This window comes from Xiphophorus maculatus, chromosome 16 (assembly GCF_002775205.1).
Source record: "Xiphophorus maculatus strain JP 163 A chromosome 16, X_maculatus-5.0-male, whole genome shotgun sequence".
Classification (NCBI taxonomy): domain Eukaryota; kingdom Metazoa; phylum Chordata; class Actinopteri; order Cyprinodontiformes; family Poeciliidae; genus Xiphophorus; species Xiphophorus maculatus.
The window spans coordinates 18,262,645-18,284,120 of NC_036458.1; the positions used below are offsets into that span (position 1 = coordinate 18,262,645).

Consider the following 21,476-nt stretch of genomic DNA (forward strand, 5'->3'; position numbering starts at 1 on the left):
CTTTTCAAAATATCTTTAAAAAATCAGTAGGCTCCTCATAATAAGTCTTGGGAAAAATTATTTTGTAAAAAGTTCGATAAAATATAAATGTGTGTTCATGCACTGAATTTTATATTCAGTATTTAGTTTCAATATCCTTTAAAATAAAACGGTTTGGCTGGTTTTATACCTTCCTGGTGGTCACCGTCTTCTGTTTTTCTTTTTTGTTTAACCATGCAATATTTGCAATATGGATGTATTTGTCAGGTTCACTGATATAAGTTGTTTGGCTTTAATAAATCAGACAGTGATTTTACAGCACTGTACCTCTTTTTAATTCCAAAAATGTTTTGCCCGTGTCAGGGGGTACTTGACTAAAAATATATTTTTAAGGGGGTACATCACTGAAAAAAGTTTGAGAACCACTGCTCTATCACATAACATCCCAATGACAAGTTTAACAATGATAAAGATGAAATGAAACAACAACAGCATATTGTTTTAGAAAACAGAACAATCTCTGAAATGGGAATGTTTCTTTTACACAAATAGTTTTCTATCTAAATTGAGATTGCATTTTCCATTCTTTTTAAGCAGTGATTTAATTAAAAATAATTTAGATAAAAGCCACCGTCTGTCAGCTGAGAATATCGATTATTATTATCATTTTATTTTTTTTTACTTTACAATCATGTGACCATCTTTGAGCCCTAATCGTGCTGTTAGGCTGAAAAAAGTGTGAAGTCATAAAAAAAAACTGTTAAAGTAAAACAGAAAATTGTGTCATTGACCTTCAACGTAAAACTACATGTTCTTTTAAAAACGAATCTCGATGTAACGTCTCCTCTTTCTCTGTAGCGATCAGTTTTATTTTGACAGCAGCTAAAGCGGAAGTCAGCAGACGTAATGACATCACCCTTCTGCTAACTCCTCCCCGTCATCTGTACCGTTTAAGGGTCTGCAGTACAGCTAACCGAGATAAAAAACACAGATAATTTAGAGTTGAAGTAATGGATAAAAATATACCTCGATACAATGTTCAACTGTATATTTACGACCTGTCAAGAGGAATGGCTCGCAGCCTTAGTCCTATCATGTTGGGTAAGTTGTTATTAAATAATTATAATAAAAAAAAAAATAGCGGAGGCAGAATGGCCGAAAGGGGACAATATGTGAATAATATATTTTTACTTTACAGGCCTAAGTATTATTTTCCCAGTTTATTAAAATCCTGACTGTTAGTAGTTGTATATTATATCATGGGAACAGGGATGTCATTGGTTTAAACGGGCTCTCCAGAACCAGTTAAAATGGGTCTGCTGTCTCCTGTCGTCACTAATCGTCTCCTTGTTGTTGCAGGTAAACAGCTGGACGGTATATGGTGAGTCTGACTTCCGGAATCGTTGAAATACAGTATGCTCTGAAGTATTAACTACAACATGTAGGGCAGTAACTTAAAGAGCATTGCAAAATCTGGATAGATTGCTACAACGTTTCTGCAGTCTGTAACTTGGATTTACTTAGGCTTATTTCTTGCAGGCACACAGCTATAGTGGCATATGGTGATGAGTTCTTCTTTGGAGGGGAGGGCATCTCCAGCTGTTCACCGGTAAGATAGATTTGCAGCTTCTAACAGTGAGCTTCAGAGACTTTTTGCCCTCCCTTTTAGTCACCCTGCTCACTGTGGGCTGTGGCAAGATAAACCCGAGCCCTTTCTGTTCACAGCTTGGCTTATCGTAAACTTTCAACTTACTGCTCTCGCTGTAGATATGAACAGGTGTCTAATTTCCTGACTAATGGAGACCAACACACATCTGCCTTACCAAAATGGCATGTTCTCTTGTCTTTCTTATTTTAAAAAATAGCTAAGAGAAATGTTATACAGTAAAGAAATAACTGAATTCCTTGAGAATTCAGTTATTAACTATTATAAAGTAAATATACATTTCTTTAACGTAATTTTTTTTTTTTTCCCCCCACCGAATTCAAATTTTTTAAAATAATTTTTGCAGCTGAAGTTATTTGAAGGGTTTTTACCCAGGAAGCAAATAAATGCCGCTAAGCAACAATATCAGTCCTTGTTTACACGTGGAAGATAGAAGATGGCTTACTTTCGGCCGAGGCTTTGTAATTAAGATTTAGAGATGCAACAAATTATGTTTAATTGCACATGTTAAACTTGAACATCAAAATTTTAAATGTCATTTTGCATAACTGTGGCAGTTTTGAAGCAATGCCATTACCTCTTGCTTGCTGTGCATTGTTTCTGTTTTTCTTACCATCACAATGAGATTAATTTTAAATAACGTTTTTCTCTTGGTTTTTGTTTTACTGTTTTTCACTCAGTTAATGTTTTTTTTTTTTTTTTTTTTTAGAGTAAATCTGTAAATCTTCTGCTTTTTATATTAATGGGGAAAAAAGCTACTTTTTGACAGCTTTTTAAAAACACTGCACAAAAAATATAATTAATCAATTAATGCTTTTTTGTGCTTCTAAAAAAATGTAATTACCATGCTGAGTCTAAATGCTACCAATAAAATCCAACTTTCATAGATATGACATGGAAAACATGATTGAAGCTGATAATGTCATTAGTTATAATAAAAAAAAATGTAGATGCATAAAATCCAATGGCAACATTCAAAAGAGCGCAGAAAGACGAGACCCATAGGGGCAAAGTGAAATGAACGAGAGAGAAAAAAAATTCTGTTCACACATGACATTAACACTTTACAGTTGTTTATGGTTGTGATAAGTACCGTCTTCCCCGCTGTACTAATTATTGATGTGTTTACACATCCAACAAAGTAGCTTTTAGTTTTGCCCTGAGGGGAAAAAAACTAAAATAAAAATAAATGAGTGGAGTGTTGTTCCCGTGGTATTTCAGTTTCAAAACACTTTTCTCTGTGTGGTTTATGTCAGGGAGGGACGATGCTGGGGCCTCCGGACACGGTGGTGGAGCTGGGCGAGACCGAAGTGACAGAGGAGATCTTTATGGACTACCTCTCCTCTCTCGGAGAAACAACGTACAGGTCCTGGGGGCGTCTGTCCTCTTTTGCAGTGAAGCTATTTTTGGTTCAGTCGTGACTACAGCGTCACGAGGATAAATCTCAAAACTTTTCTTTGTTTGTTTGTTTGTTCAGAGGCGACAGGTATCGTCTGTTTGAGCACAACTGCAACACGTTCACCAACGAGGTGGCCCAGTTCCTGACAGGCAGGACCATCCCGTCGTACATCACAGACCTGCCGTCAGAGGTCCTCTCCACGTGAGTGACCGGGTTCCAAAGAAGCGAGACTCAGGCGTGATGACGATTTCCATAAGACTGGAGCAAGCAAACGGTTTTGAATTATGATAAGCAGACCTGATTTATTTTCCTGGAATGACATGGTGGTTTGAGGGGAGTTTTGTTGTCATTAATAGTTAAACTTGTGACACAGTTTAGGTTCAGTCACAAGTCACAGCTGAGACGCAGGTTTTACCACAGATTCAGTGTGATCTGCTTCCAGCTACGGACAGGACCCGAAGCTTCTCTTACAGGGTTAAAAAAGCCAATTATATGTAACTATTTATATGTAACACACTATTTTACACATATTGTATATTGTCACCTTCCTAAAATAACAGCTTGTGAAATTTTTTTTGCCAAATTTTTTATTCTTTTTGCCCAAGACATCTTTTGGAAAAAAAGAAGTGGTGATTTTTTTTTTTTTTTTGGTCGCCAAAATCACTTTTGGCAAATTGACTTGGGCCATTATTTTAGGAAAGTTACGATACGTAAAATGTTTACAAGACAGTATTAGTACATCTGCAACTTGTTTAAATCTGTTTAGATTTTTCTTAAATTCACTTTATAGAACAGGAGCAATTGGTATATTTGTTTAGCAAAAGACAGCATTCAAACCAGGTGAACAAATATAATTCAGATAAGCTGAGTATAGAGAGTCTATTCTAAAACATTAATTAAACCAACTAACCCAAGTTAGAATATTTTTAAAATGAAGTAAATAAGGAGCTCAATTCCACCTTCAGCGCCTTTAAAGGTGAGGAAAGTAAACATGTCAAAGATATATTTAGGGATTTCCATTGGTAATGTTTTCGTAAATGTTGTAGCATACATTTTCCAAAAGCCAAAATTAAATCAACTTGGAAGTTGGATCCCTGGTTTGATTCCGAGCACAGATTCTTTTTGCATGATGTGTCCATGTTCTTTCTGGTCCTGTAGATAGAGACTGGCCACCCTTTGACCCTCCAGAGATAAGCAGTGTAGATAATGAATCAATGAATGGGTGTGTGTGTGTGTGTGTGTGTGTGTGTGTGTGTGTGTGGTAAATGTCCATTTGAGACACATAAATGCAGGTTTTAATCTTCAAACGTGTAAATGTAAAACAAATCTCTCAGATTTCAGTCAATTTAAAGTGTCTCAGGATGTGACCGTTGTGAAATAATATGAGTTATGGGTTGAAATCCAAACAGTTTCTATTTATCTCTGTCTCTCTTTCTAGACTTTCTGTCACTTAAAATCAGTAAACAGAGAGTCTGCATTTCTTAAAATTTACTGCAACTTAATCACAAGACATTTAAATGGGTTCTGGTATGATTAACCACGAATTCTAAAGTTTTAATTCCTGTGACGGAGTCATTGATCTTAGTTTGTTACAGAAAATGATTTTTTATTATCATTATTTCAAATAAATTCTCTTTTGTCCCATCTCCAGACCGTTCGGCCAAATCCTTCGACCAATCCTCGACTCCATTCACATCGCCCCGCCCGGAGGCAACGTCATCAACGGTGGAAGAAACATCTAACCGCCTGACGGAGCTGCCCGGTGTTCTGCAGGTCTCTTTCAATGTTGCTGATCTCTTTTAATTCTTTGTTTCCTGTCTTTGTTTCTCATTCTTTCTGCATAATAAGTGACCACCGACTTCAGAGGGCAATATTTTTCACATCCGAGATTTTACAGCGTACCGGTGATTTGACAGTAGAGGCAACGCGTCTTGTTTTTGGTCTTTGTGCGATTTGTGAAATTGAAACAGACAAAAACACAGCATTTAATCAATGCTATTCAATTTTCACATAAAACCGGCTTGGTTTGGATAACCTTTTTTTTTCCCCTTAATAAATACAATTTTCATTTGGAAACTGTATTTTTTTAAAATCCGCCTAAGTTGTCATTGTCTGATATGAAAATGAGAAAAAATTAGAATGTACAGTATATTTAATCAGTTAATGTAGGAAACAGATTCGGATATTTACTCAGAAAAAAAAGAAGAATAACATAATAAAGTCTTCACGTTTCTCTGAAACAAATTTTCCATTGAAAATTAAGTGTTAAATTACACTTGACTATGTTCTTCATCGCTGGATTTTATTCTTTAAATGTATTTATAATATTTGGTAAAGTCATTATGACTTTAAGTCGGTCACCTTTCTATATTTGCACCTTGTTCATGTTTGTTAGCCTTTAGTTTATGTCCAATCAAAATTCTTTTTGTATGTCTGTAATCTCTTTTGATTTATATTTTCATTTTGTTGACGCACAATAGGTTGTTGAGGAATAATAACAACAGCTGACCTAAACATTTTCCTCTATATGAATGACTCCATATTTTTCAATTTTTTTGTGTTCAGTACATTATAAGAGTTTTCTTTAAAATGGCCTCCTGCTCTCTCAACAATAACCTGCTTGAGTCACCAGAGTGTGTCTGAACTCCAGCACACCTCTGTGCCTTCATCCCCCTCTGCCTAACTACAGTCTAGACTCTCAGACTCCATGAGGCTGTTTAAAGTTGACATAGTACTTGTATAACAAATAGGATATAATAATATGAATTACACATCTAGTTCACAAAGCAACACCCTCTACAATCTTATTGTATAACACGATAACACACGGGATGAACACAGTGCCCGTCCACACATTTATCGCCACCCCGGGTAAAATGACAGGAAGTAAATGAATCTTTTATTGAGGCAGAAATATTCCCAAACTCAAAAGAATGTGAGAAATCGATTGGGAATTGGGAGTTTTTAGCAAAAACCCATTAGCCACTCTTGACCCCTATGTTTGAAGAACCCTTTTTGGGTAATTGGACAGAGTTCCATCCTATCCTCTTTGCCCCACAATTTAGTTTTTTATTTGTATTTTATAGGATTTACGTCTCAGGACTGAGATGGCCTTGGAAGAAAGATGGTTTTGTTTCCCATCAACCTTTTCTGTGGCCAAATTCTCTTCATCATCATTCTGCACAACTATCCAATGTTAGCTCAATTTCAGTTTTCTGCCAAAAAAAAGTCACCAGGTTTTCAATTCAAATCTTCTGATATTTCAGATTGTCCAATAGTCCAACCCATTGCACCACAGTGGGCATGTAGTGCCTATCCAAATATTCATCCACCAGGAGTTTTTGTCTTCACCATTTAGTTAATCTTTAATCACAATCCCATCTGAACTAAATTCGCCACAGCGTCGTGCAAACTCCACATCTTTACGTTTGTAAAGGTTGGAAGCCATTTTCCTGGGATGCCTCCAAGGCGACTGATTGGCATGTAGATCACAACTTATGGTTGCTAAGGAAACGTGGCAACAGCCTTCTTTCAACTCCCTTACCATATTTCTCACTGAGAGTCTTCGTCCGGTTGTTTTTACCTTTTTAATTGTTGCTTTAGCAGAGAAAACCTAAACTCTGTTATTTACAAACTTTTCAAGATCTGCCTTTCTTAAACCTGCTCTCTTTGCCTTTCCCATTTTGAAGAGAATTTGGCCTTTGTCATGTTGTGGTAGTTAAAGTTCCTGATTTACAAATAGCTAAGGGATATTTCTAAATGTTCTACACTGAATAAATGTACTAAAACTAAAGGGCACATTTCCAGTGTAAAATTATTCTGCTGCGATTAAAGATGAATCCGTTTCTAGTCTTTTTAAATATCCTTAGCAGGGGTGCCAACTAGTGCGGGAGGGGCGTTGTACACTCATTAGACGGCAGGCTTTAGGGTCTTTTCAGAACCTTTTTCTGCATGAACACAAACAACGAGCACAGCATCGAGAAGCAAGAATCTCAGAGGGTCTAAACCAGTATTAAGCTTCATGTTCTCGTGCAATAAACAAACCTTCCACTCTCGCTGTCCCAGCAGCCACTGGGGTCGGCCCTTCTAGTCTTGCTCTCCTGCATCAGGATGCAAATGGTCCAGGAGAACTTGAGAATTCCCCACCTTCTCTCCAGCTTACTGACACACCAACCCGACCGCTGAAATGTATCACTGAACAAGTCGCCCTTTATCCCGCCGGTGTACGTTGTTGCTTGCTGCTATCCGTCCTGTGAAATTGCAGATTGCACCAGATATTTATAGGTATTGTTTACCAATTTATTTAAGAAAAAACAGTGTTATATATTTCTGCACTTTGTATTGTTTGTGTAATGTGGTTTTGGTTTTCCTTGGTATTTCTTTGTAACTCTATTTATGAGTTAAGGTCGTTGAAACTCCTTTTGTGGCGTTTCTTGTCAAAGGCAGCGATTCTCAGTAGGTTTTAAACGCCGATTCACAAGTACTTTGATGAATTAAGATAATCCATCAAATGAAAGGATGCATATTTTCTTGTGTGTGTGTTTACCAATAAACATTTTACATCACTGCGGAGAAAATTTAGCGTGTTTTTCTTTGCCAGATTTTTAATGTAGATTACAGCACAACATATCAATACGATTTAAGTCATAACTTTAACTAGGCCTCTCCAAATCCTTGGTTTTGTTTGTTTCTTTGTGTTACAAATAGTTTTGTACGTTTATAGCCTGGTAGATGTCAAATGTCTTGAATGTCTTCAAATCAAAAACATTGTGTTTGTTTAGTCTACTTCATGTTGTCATGCATGCATAGAGGAGGTACATGAACACACACACAAATGTCGAGATTATTTCACATAAGGTGTTGTAAGATGAAAGACTTTCTAGCCCACTTGTGTTGTTGGTTGTCAATGTTTTATCTGTCCACCAGGTGGCAGGGTTCACCTTCTGTTCAGTTAATAACTCCAAGCTGCTGCAAGGTGTCCCACAAAATACAAACAGAAAAAAACCCAGAAAAACATCCTTGATCTCTTTTTCCCCTGACAGTTAGAGGTTAAACAGACAATCCTAAGAGATGTGTTACCAATGGATCTCGCTTTCACAAAATGCTTTATTTCACTCGGGGAAGCGTAATCTCGTCTTTCTATTGTTTGTCGAACCTGCTGTGGTGCGGGGAAGTAGCCATTAGTGGAGCCTGATGCTGAAACGCGAGGAGCTGCACACAGGAGAGTTTCTTCTGTAGTTCAGAGACTGGAGCTGCTTGTGGACCTGAGGGGAGATTTAATGAAGCTGGATGTTTTCTGCATTGGTTCAGATGTTACTCCTATAGAGATGGAATCCAGCTCACTCCACTATATCTCCTTCAAAGAAAAAAAAACAAAACCCAAAGGTTTTGTTTCAATTTATTCCATTTATTTAGCACTGGTTCACATTGAATTTCATCTTCTAGGACTTAATGCTGCAGCATGTATATTTGATCAAAATATGTATTTTACCTATTTGTTAAAGGTGTCACTGTGGCGTATAAGACAGAAAATGTGTGGAAAAAATGTTGCTCTTCTGCCAGAGCTCTCAGCACTAACTGCAGAAATGCACCGTTTTGTCAGAAACAACCAATTAGAGCCAGGAGGAGGGTCAATCCTGCTGTCAATCATGCTTGTGTGCAGTGCTCACAGCCTCCCACTTGCTCACTGCTGCAGGTGGCTATGCTGAGGGTAGTTAGCATAGCCACCGATGACGGTGGATATACGATTATGCTGTAACGGTGAGTTACTTCTCCACCTATACCATATTTAGCAGCGCATACATGAGGTTGTTTGACAGCGCTAAGACACTTCTCCTGGCTCTGATTGGCAAACATTGCCTGTTATTTGAGAGGAACCACTTTCTTTTAACAGGAAGAACTCTTGAACAGAACCTGGTTTAGGATGAGTGGTGAGTGCGACAGTGTGTGAGTGGGCAGGAAGGAAAGACAGAAGAAAAACACAGAACTACTGGGACAGGAGGACATTCAATGGGACACAAAGTTAAAGGCAGTAACAGCCTTGCCAATGGATTCATACAGGAAAGATGAACAGTAAGCCTACTTTCATTGCAAACACAAAACAAAGAGAGTATACCCTTAATTTGAGCAGGAATTGCTAATAATATATACATGGAGAGTAGTAGGAGAAAATAGTAAAGACAGGAAAAGCCACACTAGCTATAGACTTCATCACAGGTCAAGGTAGAGTCTTACAACTAAATGATCTGGCCCTTAGGAGCTCCAGAAAACCTGCATTCATTCATAAAGCAAAGTGCTCTGTGGAGAACAACTGACTTATTGATTATTCAGGATTTTAAATGTAAATTTAATTATCTTTTTTTATTATTTTTTTTATTATTATTATTAAGATTCAAATGGAGAAGCACAATCTCTCTTTTTGACTTTCCTCTTAATTTACCTTCTTCTATCCACTGAGGTAATTTTGTATTTCTGTCATAAAAGTCTGATTATTAAAATGGGTATTGAGCTTCAACAGTTCTCATTATGACACGGGGTAATCCCCTTTATATACACTATTATTAGTAGAACACAATAAACCTCTTCAGGGACAACAAGGCAAAAATTTGCCTGTGAGCTTTTGTTGCACCTGGCAGTAGTTTCACTTTTATAATTTCCCCAGAAACCGTCCACCTGCAAACGAGCAGTAAAATAATAAGTGCCAAAACTGATTTTCTGATTTACGAGAAAAGAAAACCTATACAACATATTTACCATTTTCAGATTTAAGATCACAAAACGGACGTGTAGCATTGCTCCAAACTTATATCTGTAAATAAACTTCAGAAGATGGTTTATTTCTTCTGCCTGTTTGTGTGGATTTGGTTTTTCATTGCCTCAAACCACTCTGCTGTTTTACCCACAATATAAGGTGAAATAAACATACGTTCTGACATAACAGGATTTAGATCTACATTGCTACGAATAAATAATATGTGTATTTAGATTTCACACTAAGCATACTTTAGAAAAGGTGGACTTCCCATCATGGAAAAACAAACAGATATGGACAATTTGATCCATCCCAAAAAGAAGGAAAGAAAGAATGCATACAGGCCTACATTGGCCTTGCTCCTCGTGACGAAGTTGATTTAATTCACCTAGTTGGAAAATCATGGTTGTCCTTGTAGGACTTGACAAACGTTACCATTCTTTCCTATTTCGAGAATACTGTCAGGCCGGGTCAGAGCTGTTAGCATTGGACCTATCTCTCCTGCTGTGAAGACACATGCTTCAGTGACACGTAGGGGTGACTCCTTTGTTCCTTTTAGCCTCTTGCAACTGTACAGTTCATTTCTAGTGTATTAGAATAAACTGGTTTGCATAGTGGGCTGCACAGTGGCGCAGTTGGTAGCACTGTTGCCTTGCAGCAAGAAGGTCCTGGGTTCGATTCCCGGGGTTTTTCTTGATTGCATGTTCTCCCTGTGCATGTGTGGGTTTTCTCCGGGTTCTCCAGCTTCCCCCCACCCCTGAGTCAAAAAACATGACTGTCCGGTTAATTGGTCTTTCTAAATTCTCTCTAGGTGTGTGTTAGAATGGTTGTTTGTCCTGTCTGTCTCTGTGTTGCCCTGCGACAGACTGGCGAGCTGTCCAGGGTGAACCCCACCTCTCGCCCGGAAAGTCACTTTACCAGCACCCCTCCGAACCCCATTAGGGACAAGGGTGTTAGAAAATGGATGAATTGATGTTTTGCCTAGTTAAGAGCTCTCAACTCTATTGAAAAACGTCTGACCCAAAACATATTGCCCATGCCAAAAACTGCGAGAAGACTTTACTCTTAACTTATTGCATAACAGGAACCGTGAGCACAAGACTGGTAAGCTCTGAGCCCCATCTTAAAAGCACAACAGACTTTATTCATCCCAAAGGGAAATTAAATTAAAAAAATGTACTGCTGCCTGGAGATACTTTTGTCTGCACGGTAATAGATTTTTTGCATCCCGTCTCTCTGAGTTTAAACTATGTGTATAATGCAATGTAGACCTCAGGAAGTACAGATTTTATTCTGTATTTCAGTGTAAAGTTCCAGCAAAGACCTTTGTTTTAGTATTTCTTCCACACCGCTGACATGCTCAGCATCACTCAGGGACTTTCTTCAAGTGAAACTTTTTTTTTGGAGCAACGTATGGTAAAACAGAATCGCTGTTGGAGCCAAAGTGACTGTTACTCCACTTTGAAAGGGACTGAGGCGGCAAAACCACGAAGCAAAAACATTAGTAAAGTAAAAAGACTTTACTGTTTTATTGCCGGTGTTTGCACCCATTTCATTCAATTTCTTAAGCATTACCAGTGAAAAGGTAGAGGTGGCGTTAGCACGATGTTTGTTTTTGTCTTTTGACTTAGAAATAATAATTATTGCAGCCAAACTTTGTGTGATTAATAATATCATTATTTCTGAATTGCATGTAACTAATTTGATTGGTTGATAAATGTTAATTTTATGTGCCGGTATATCTAGAGTCACCTCACATTAAAATTATTTCAAGTAGCAAATTAATCCTTATATAAGATTCAAAAATAAGTTTTGTTTCTGCTTGTATCACAGGAGTTTTAATGAACATTATTTTAGTATTTAAAGAAAAGAAAGGACATTCTTTCCAGGAAAGGACTTAGTGTGAGATCTCCTGAAAGTTTTATTCATGGAACAGCTTCCTTGTAGTTTAGCATTTAAATCCGTAATTAACAGATTGATGTACCGTTATTGAAGCTTGCCCCGTCATTTTAAGAAAGGAATAATTAACTTTGCGCAGGATCTGGGTCAAGTTCACTTTGAGGTGACTGTGGAAGTCTAACTCTGAAGCGTGGCATGCTGAAATAAACCAGTCCAAATGGTTCGGAATTGCATAACCCTACTAAATTATCCAGAGCTAAACCAGATTTCTGGGCACGCATTTTGTCGAGAGAGAGAAACATATTTGTTCAAATATTACGCAGAAACACGCGCACACGCACTTTCTGAGTAACAGGCTCTTTCTTGTGCTGTCACAATGCTTGTCTCTACATCTAATTAGGTTCGGTCTCAGAGGAGTCTGGCTAAATGTTCGAAGCTACATAAGTGTGATGATTATTCTTGTCCAGTCATGCTTGCTCCGACATGGACTTATCTCTGCTGCGTCAGTTTGAATGAGTGTCAATTTGTTGCAGTAGGCTTTTTGCGTTTTATCTCTTCTTTTCTCTCGACAGCTCATCTCCATTTAGATCTTTTGCCTTCATATATAAATCTCCGTTGCCATTCAGCCTCTCTTGCCTCAGTCTTGCCAAGCATGCTTCTATTTTTTCCCCTCCATTCATCTCTTTCCTGCTTTTCCCCTGAATATCATGCCACTCCTTTCCTCTGACTGATTTGCTCCCTTCTCTTCTTTTTCTCGGCATTCTTGATTGCCTGTGGTGGTTTTTTTCATATAAGCTGCAAGCTCCGTTGCTTTTCAAACCTCCTTATCCGACTTCTTTACCTCTGATCGTATTCATATCGTACTAACTACGCGGAGCTTCTCTGGCGAAAATACAAAAAGCATTTAAAGAACAAATCCCACCACTCGTGTCCCAGTAAAACATGATGGTAATTTCTGACCTTGGATTAGGTCAGATTATCTAGTGTGTGAAAAATTAAAATGGGGAGATATTTTGCAATCGCAAGGTTGTGGGTTTGATTCCTTGAGGAGCTACGTATTTGTGTATGTTTAGTGATTGTGACTGTAGTGTAAAATGTTTTGATTAATCAGTATAAATAGAAAATTCTGTCAATTTACAATTTAGTCAAAGAAATATGTCAGAAACAAATGGGTTAGGGTTTTCAGCAGTAGAATTGTGATTCATTTTTTTCTGTATATCGCACAGCCCTAATCCCCCCCCCCCCCCCCCCCCCTCTTTGTTTAACTCAGCAAAAGAAAATGGTATGCATGTAAAAATGTCAGACCAAGCATTGTCATCAGATTTCATTCTGTTTGGGAAAAGAATGTCACAATAAAATATTCAAAGAGCCAAATGTGTAAACATAATAATAATAAAATGATAATTGAAAAAAAACTGAAGCAGATGAACAAATGCATAAAACGTTTAGATATGCGTAATGTGATTCGTCCTTGCTCCTCTTGGCATGTGAACAAGCACTGAACCTGTGTTTGGTTTTCTATTCTATCTTGGTGTCAGTTTTGCAGGACTGTTATAATAAAATATTTTTTATCCACATTTTCATTTTGCTTCAGTGTTTAGGAAAGGAAAACAAAATTCCCCGGTTGTATTACTCATTCTGTTTTCATCTTTTCTGATGCTGATCACCCCCGCCCTTTCATTGAACACCTCTGCACGCCTTCCTGTCTTTTTTTTTCTTCTTCTACATCCCAACTTGTCATCTGCCTCCACGGGTAACCAGCTAAGGATAAAACCACCAGCTGTCCGGGTGAGCTGTACCTCTGCACCGCGTGTCTGAGTCGGGACAAGTGTCACGTCCTTGCATAAAATACACGGATGCATAAATACACAGTGACATGTGAAGTGTCTTCAGGAACTTCTGCCACATCACTCACTATTTCCACATGCATGGCCTGACCTTGGCTTGGGCCATCTGGATGAAGTGTGTGCACTGGAGAGGACATGTATGTACCTGGAAATCTGCCTGCGTGGAGGAGCTCTTTGTGTGCTGGACTGGTGCAATGCTTGACCTCAATTGGTCAATCAAAAGTTTATTTCAAAGGTGCAACTGTACGGGTAGGCGACATGTACTTAAAGTTTTATCACAATATTTGGCGGTACTATTATGACAGCAATGAAAGTGACGATAAGTGCTATTTACCGTATTTTTCGGACTTTAAGCCACTACTTTTTTTTTACCACGCTTTGAACTATGCGGCTTACAGCTCGGTGCGCCTTTTATATGCATGTTCCCACTTTTGAAGAAAAAAAAAATTGTAGATGCGGCTTGTAGTAAGCCGCATCTACAACTTTTTTGTAGATGCGGCTTGTAATAACGTTATAATGTAATAACGGGAAATACGTTATTACATTTTTTTAGGTAACTGTATTGGCTATGATTGTGTGTCACAGCAATTCCAGCCCCACAAACACCAGGTCTGCTCCTGAAAAACATTCCCGTTTGTATCACTAATCTGTGCACAGTAACTACATTTTCCAATGTGTTGGTATTTACTGATGCTTACAGTCAACAAACGGTGAAGAAAATAGTAAAATGATGAATCTTGACAATATGAACACTTTTGGGGGGTTTTGAACATTGTTAATTGAAACTGACAATGTCAGCAATAAATCAAAATTAATATTATAGGAAATGTATCACGATAACTGATAATAGGATGCGAAACAATAAATGCCCACCCCTAGTGCGATACCATATTTATTCATTTTACTTCTTTTCTTTTTCCAATATAATCAGGATATTATGATTATTCCTAGTTACCTTCTATGTGCCTTCAACAAAATATAACATATCCCATTTACAACAGCTGTCTTTCATTCTTTCTTTCTTTTTTACTTCACAGCTTTCATAAAAACTACCATATTCCTTTAGCAAGGGTTCTGGTAGCAGATTCTGTCACCTTCTCCTCTGTCTGACATGGATGCTGTTGAGCGGGTTTGAAAAGATCTCTTTGTGCGGATAAAAACTGTAAGAACAAATTTCAGACCTGGTAAAATGGTGTGACATGCCAAGCATTGAATGCATGACGAGGAGCACACACAGGAGTGTTAGCTGCGAAGAGACTTTATTTGTTAAGAGAAGAAGTGCTGTGACAGTAGAAATCGTTCCGTTAAAAGATGATGTGCTCTTCCGGGAACGCGAGGCCAAAGTGACAAAAATAAAAACAAATAAAAATTCTGGAACAATGATAAAAGCTATTACGACAGAGCTCTTCCTAGTCAGTTTAAAATCCACCCAGCCGTTTTTGATTGTCGCTCCAGGCAGAACGACTCCGGGCCGGATTCAAGGCAACAGTAGTACCGTTTGTGCCAACGTGGAGCCCTCTGGTTAAAATGTCCTGTGAAATAAATCTAAATCAGTATTATATCTAAGAGTAGTGGAATAATTGAATGAATCATCAATAAAGCGAACAGCCATGGTAGCATTATGCTATGACTTTGATTTTACATGCATACATACACTACGTACTATATTAAACTGAGTCATCATAACTTTGTGTTCAAAACTAACATGAATTTCAGAAGGTCTGCATTTTGTACCAGAGAGTTTGACATATCAATTATCTAGGAAAATGCTAGCTTGCATTATTTTAGGTCTTGGTTAGCATTCTTAGCTAACAGCTAACAGGATGGTTTTCCTACTTTAAATCTGTACCAGAAGCTTATCCATTTCAACTGCAAAGCATAGATTTTAGAAGTCCAAAAATACTAACACAGATGGTCACACATCCTCTACTGCGAATTAAAAATAGTAGGAATGTAACCCATAACTCCTGCAGCACCTCCCACATGCACAGACAGATTCACACAATCTATTCTGAGATTTTAAGTAAAATAAATAATTGTTTGTGTTTCTTATAGATTTTTTTTTTTAATTCAGTGTCCCAAATGACGGAGACCCCACACCAACACTGATGCACACAAAATGTGACAGAGGGGTTTGTCCGCTTTCACAGACAAACTCTCCATTGATGACACACACACATGATTTCCCCAGATGGCCAGAGTTTTAAAAAGATGAGGCCAAGGTGACACACTGATAGGTGGCTCCTTGGCAGTTGCTGTCCACACCCCCCCACAGATTAAAAGTGCGCTATCTGACTGTTCGGGCAAGCTGCGTTGTTTGACCTTTAGGAAAAGATTCCAACAGCGACTTTAGCTGTCAAGTTGAAAGTTAAAAGAGTCTACGAAACAAAAATGTAATGCATTAGAACGGTGGAGAAGAGAAGGGGGGAAAAGACAAATTTAACGGACTTGGAAATCATTTCAAATGAAATGCTTAAAAATGTCACGTGTTTGGAGATTTACAAACATTAGAGTAAAAGTGTCCACAGAAATAGAGAACGAGTGGAAAAGTTATCGTGCCCCTTCTCAATATTCTACAGTTACTGGAGATGTCAACCCAAAGTCGTGTTTCTCCACCAGAACTGCAAATTGTCACAAGTCAAATGCTCTTAGGAGGTAAGATGCAGTATCCTTCCTTTGCAGGAATCAAGGTGGTTTTTGCTTTAAAGGTTTTAGAAATACGTCGTGTTTCTGTACAGCAGTTTTTGTTTTTACATAGACAGTTTCTGTCCCTTCATGCTCAACTTGTTTTGATTATGAAGGGGAGCCATTTGCCCCCAATAAGGCTGTTTTGTTCTGGCAGTCCAGGGGAAGTTTCATACTTTATCAAGCAAATGTATTTTCTTACAATCTACTCCTAGTAGTAAGGAAATGTAGTTTTATGTGCTTAATAAGTTATACGGAGTGACTCTAAGGTCAAAACACAAGCCATAAAGCCATGACTAATGTTCTAATTATTTACTTCCAGATTTTATAAACAAAAAAACATTTATCACAAAGTAAAATAAACTATTAAGCAGTATTCATGGGAATGACATTGCTATGCTTGGTTGTAAAACTGATCCAATGCCACTGATGACAAAAATATGTATTCTAAAAAAGAAACTAAAGACATTTCACTGACGCTGCCTGTAAAATGACAAGTGAAGTATGGATTTCCACTCCAGCTTCTTATTATAGACAAGGTTTTTTTAAAAAGTGTGCTTAGAAACAACAACTAAATCCAGATGGAGTGTGCTCTGACTACTGATGTTAAACCAGGCAGTCAGATTTGGACCTGAACTATTCCACAGGGATACTCTTATTTATTTATTCACAGCAACACACACACGCTGACTGACACTTTACATAATTACTATAGATCTTTAATGATGAAATCCAGTCTGCCCTAATCCTCTACACCAGTTTCCTTAAACTTTCTTTTACTGTTGATGACACATTTTGTAAAAATGACAACACATTACACCATTTAGGCTGTTTTTTTTTTTTACTAATTCTGGGAACACACACACACGAAAAACAAACAAATCTTATATCGTTCACCACTTCAAACTAGAATTAAACAATTTGCTAACACTTGAAGACAGGACTCATATAGGATTTATACCCAGTTTATAAATTAGTTGGTTAAGCTTTATGTAGAAGGCAGTTAATAAGGCACTTTTTATCTGGCACTAAACTTATTAATCACTGTTGACTAAAGTAAATTAAAAGTCTTTACAGTTCAGTTATGAACTGGGTGACCAATAGAGAGCTGTAAACAATTAAAGGGTATTGGAATAACCCCCCATTATGTCACACAATGAAAGAGATCCCAGATTGACACTTTCCCATCCATAAATTCTGTTTTGGTCTCGCCCCACATCTTCTCTTCAACTCCTTTGGGGATTCGGGTTTTTCTCCGGCGCAATAGTCAGGGCTGGCAAACTCAACTGGCTGCTTCTCCATGTAAACAACTCTCCCACTGGCATGATTACTCATCCTACCAGACGATGAAAAGGCCCCGAACGTCCCAGCAGATATCAGTTAGTCAACACGCCATTTGAAACCAGCGTGGAAAAGGCAAGAAGTTCTGCCTCAGGGACAGGTTGTAATACCAAAAGCAGTCAAAAACATTTTGGCGCTGATCTTAGGAATGAAAGATTCACTCCAAAACTGAGCTGGAGTTTATTCTGTAATTAGTTTCTCATTTATGCTGATCCAAAGCTACTTTTGTGATCCATAAACATGCAACTGTTTTAGTCCATATTCAAATTCGAAAAATACTTTATGGAGCCCAAGGGGAAATGAAATATATGGTGTTAGTCTGCCAACATAAACAAATAGAAAAGGCAGAAAAGAGCTGCCAGTGTCAACACAAGCTTAAAAAGAACATTTTTTATATTCCTAAATGTATATTAGTTAGATTTACTCCTACTTTAAGTCTCAGTTTATAACCCCTAATTTATTTCATGTACAATATATTGTTTCTCTAAAAATTTATCAGAGTTCTTAAAATGGCACTTTTGCCGACTAAACAAAAAATGAAGGTCCTACTGAAGACAGAAAGGAGTTTAACCCAGTATAAGCGAGGCATGTCCTATAAAGCAGTGAGTGTGAGTTGATATAAAATCAGAAACACACTCGCTCGACATGCATCATATACGTTTCACAAAAACAGCTTTGTGTGAAGAAAGTTTATCGCTGGTGAAGTTGGCGGAAGTTGAGGACCCTGCTGACAAAAACCTACATGAGACCCCCTTTCGTGCTCGACACTAATCTACGACCCAGCAATCCTTGTTCACTGCAGTGGGGTTGGAAACAGCTCTGATAGCTTAATAATAGGCAAAATTGTAGCGCAGTTGTTTCAAGTGGATAAATTTAGCAGCATGGGTGCATGAGAAGTTTGCATATCTTCTCAGATGTGAGCAAAGAGCCAGGGAACTACAAAGAGCTGAGCCTTTGCTGAGCAGTTGATTTTTACTTATGAGCTGAAAAGCCTTGAGCGACTCGGTGACAACACACTGAGCAAAAGATACAGAGAGGCACACAGAAGAAGAAGAAAGAAAAAAAAAACGAGAGATGAGTCAAGAGAATGAGAGGACGGGGACACAAACAGAACACACAAGGAAACAGACCTAGGGGGACGGATACTCACATACATAAATAAACACATCAAGTATAGAAGAGATCCAGAACTTTGCACTGTGCTTTCAACCCATCGCCGACCCCCTTTCTATTGTTCCACACATTTTTTCACGCTTATTCGTCGTTTTGCGGCATTCTCCGCTGCCATTCGTCACACCATTTTTGGAGCCGTAAACAACCTGCGTGATTTCACGCTTCTTCTTGCAGAGAGACAAGGGGGGAAGGGGGAAGAAAAACAAAGAGAATCTGATTCGGCGACACTGTGAGCTGCAAGTATCTCCGACTTTGTATTCCGCAGCTGTCAAGGGTTGTTGTTTTAATTGGAGCCCAACTCGGCTCGTTGCAGCAGTCGGATCCTCTCAACCCGACCTCAAAAAACAACAGCCACTCAGCCTCTCAGTTTATCCGACCGCACACTCTGGCGCGCAGAGGGAGAAAGACATCTGCAGGGAGGGATGCAATGAAAGAGACTCTTTGCGGTGCACAAATACACAGACCGAAGAGTTGAGTGAATTGGTTAAAAGACTGCGCCATGGTGCCGAAATTCTGAAATCCCGCAGGTGGGAAAAGTAAAATTTTCTCGCAGTGATTCTTCACCTTCTTTCAACTCGCAGTCTCCATAGTTTTCTTTCATTATGTGCATTATGTGAAATACTTTCACCAATACACATCTTAGATCATTTCCTTTCTATCCTGGATGAGAATGTAGTGAACCACTAATCCTGCGATGCGTACGTCTATACAAGCGGTTGTTTGCTCAGCAGAATAACGCTGAAGCTCATTTCAAGCCCCCATGTTTGTCTGGAACCATCTTTAGGATTCCAAGACTCCTGGGTAAAAAAAAAAACAAGCTGAGAATTCAATTAAATATATTTCACTGTATTTCTCTGAGTGTTAGAAATCTGTCCCTCTTTGCCTGGCTTTGTGGTACGGTAGCACTGATGATTGGGAAGAATCCCTCTCTAAGATGTAGCTGGGGTAGCTGGCCTATTGGTTGAATCTTTATGTAGGCAGATAGATGATAAAAAGACAGGTGGCTATCTTGCAAAAATAGGAAGCCATTTGTTAGTTACACCACCATGCATGAGACTGATGCATCAGAAGCCCTAATGTATGAGCATGTAATGACTATCTGAACAAAGCATCCACCAGACTTTCTCTGCACTGTCAGGTCTGGTGTCTTTCATCTTCCTCTTTGCAATGTTCTAAAAGTTCTTTATGGGTTTAGGTCAGTGCAACTTGCTGTCCAATTAATTGATTTATTGCCTTGGTCAATAAATCAGACATTTGTATCTGCACTTTTGGCAGTGTGGCAGTAATACAATTTCCTGGTAACTTTGATAAAAAAAAGGCGGACCAACAGCAGCTGAAATGATCACTGACTGTAATATCTTCACACTGGACCTCAAACAACTTGGATTCTGGATCTCTACACTCTCCCTTACTATTTACCGTGTCACTGCTGTCGTTGGATGTATGCTTTTCACTTGTGTAATGTGCGAAAATTGCCGCTTAGAAAGGTGACATCCACACCTAGTGTACCAGAGCCTAGTAGAGAAGAAAAGTTTGCATTTCTTCAGGGCATTTGAAGAACAATTATACTGCCATCCTGCTTTATTGTCTTTTTGCCTCAGATCAAGATCACCCCATCATGTTGATCAATTCATGATAAAATACAAGCGAATGGTAGATTCACGAGTTTGATTTCCGCAACTGCCCTCCGCCAAAGAAACTGCACTGTCAACATTAATAAATAAGTGCCTACAGCTGCATTAGCGTTGGTGCCGAGTTTAATTTCCAAATAGAAACTCAGCACTCATTTCTATGATTTAGGTCTTTGATTTCTCTTGAGGGAGACATTCAATAATAATCATTGATTGATCGATTGGGACTGAGAGGGATGAATAAAGTATACGAAAATATTATAATGTTCATTTACCTTTTTTCATTTATGTAGGTAGCTTTAATGAAATATTTGAAATACCAAGAGTGTTGATACGTTGCAGCGATGTTAACATACAGTATGTGCCGAGTTTCATCCCTTGCCATCTTACACACACGCAGCTCTATTTATATTTTTGGTCTCCAGCGTCTCTTGAGTGGAATGTCTCGTGTGTAGGGTTATCATCTTGTCATTATATGTTAATTGATCTGTGGAAAGAACTTAAATAGTAGTGTAAAGTTTATGCTTTGCAAATGCATTTTCTGTATTACTCTGCTTAAGCTTGAAAAACTTTGTGTGTTTTCATTTTACTGAAGTATCTGTACTTCACCTTAAGTATTATTAGATCGTAATAATCTAAGATCATTTGATCATATAAGTACACAGTCAATCAGTCAGTCACTTTGCTCTTTATGTTGGAGCTGTTTGATTAAATCACTGCAGGGAGCAGGTAAGTTATTGTGAATAAGCAACATAAAAGCATTAGATGAGTCAGATAAATGGTGGTAATTGAGCGTAAAAATTGCTGCTCCAGCTACGGAGAGAGATTTTAATGGTGGTATATTAATTCAAAGTGACTCTGAGCAAGCAGAGATGAAGAGTGGCAGAGTTTAATCATGATTAATATGAGTTTGCGCAATAATGATTTGCGCTGTGCCGTAAAATACATAATACTGGCTAACTTTGTCACAGAAAAGTGAAACTTTTAAAAAATAAAACACAAATAAAATAGTCAATTGGTTCTAACACCCCTGATTTAATACTGTAGAAATAATGATTACAGAAAACTATTATCCCCAATGCTAACAGGGCGCTTATATTCTATA

The 21,476-nt window shown here is 38.2% G+C and overlaps 1 protein-coding gene across 2 annotated transcripts; it reads left to right on the plus strand.

The window, feature by feature from the left end:
* Window positions 1-896: 896 nt before the first annotated feature.
* Window positions 897-7,609, plus strand: LOC102225993 (desumoylating isopeptidase 1). 2 transcript variants are annotated; one of them, XM_005806061.2, is made up of 6 exons: window positions 897-1,080; window positions 1,339-1,360; window positions 1,519-1,588; window positions 2,902-3,011; window positions 3,123-3,245; window positions 4,696-7,609. In XM_005806061.2, the coding sequence occupies exons 1-6, from the start codon at window positions 990-992 to the stop codon at window positions 4,784-4,786; spliced, it is 507 nt and encodes a 168-aa protein (XP_005806118.1). In that variant the 5' UTR covers window positions 897-989; the 3' UTR covers window positions 4,787-7,609. The 2 variants fall into 2 exon arrangements, with proteins under 2 accessions (XP_005806118.1, XP_005806119.1); XM_005806062.2 differs by having other exon boundaries at window positions 2,902-3,005.
* The last annotated feature ends 13,867 nt before the right edge of the window (window positions 7,610-21,476 follow it).

Bases quoted from the DNA above. Each gene is read 5' to 3' on its own strand.
- LOC102225993 (XM_005806061.2), top strand. From the start codon at position 990: ATGGATAAAAATATACCTCGATACAATGTTCAACTGTATATTTACGAC. The intron at 1,361-1,518 runs GTGAGTCTGACT...TATTTCTTGCAG, and splicing joins AAACAGCTGGACGGTATATG to GCACACAGCTATAGTGGCAT. The intron at 1,589-2,901 runs GTAAGATAGATT...GGTTTATGTCAG, and splicing joins GCATCTCCAGCTGTTCACCG to GGAGGGACGATGCTGGGGCC.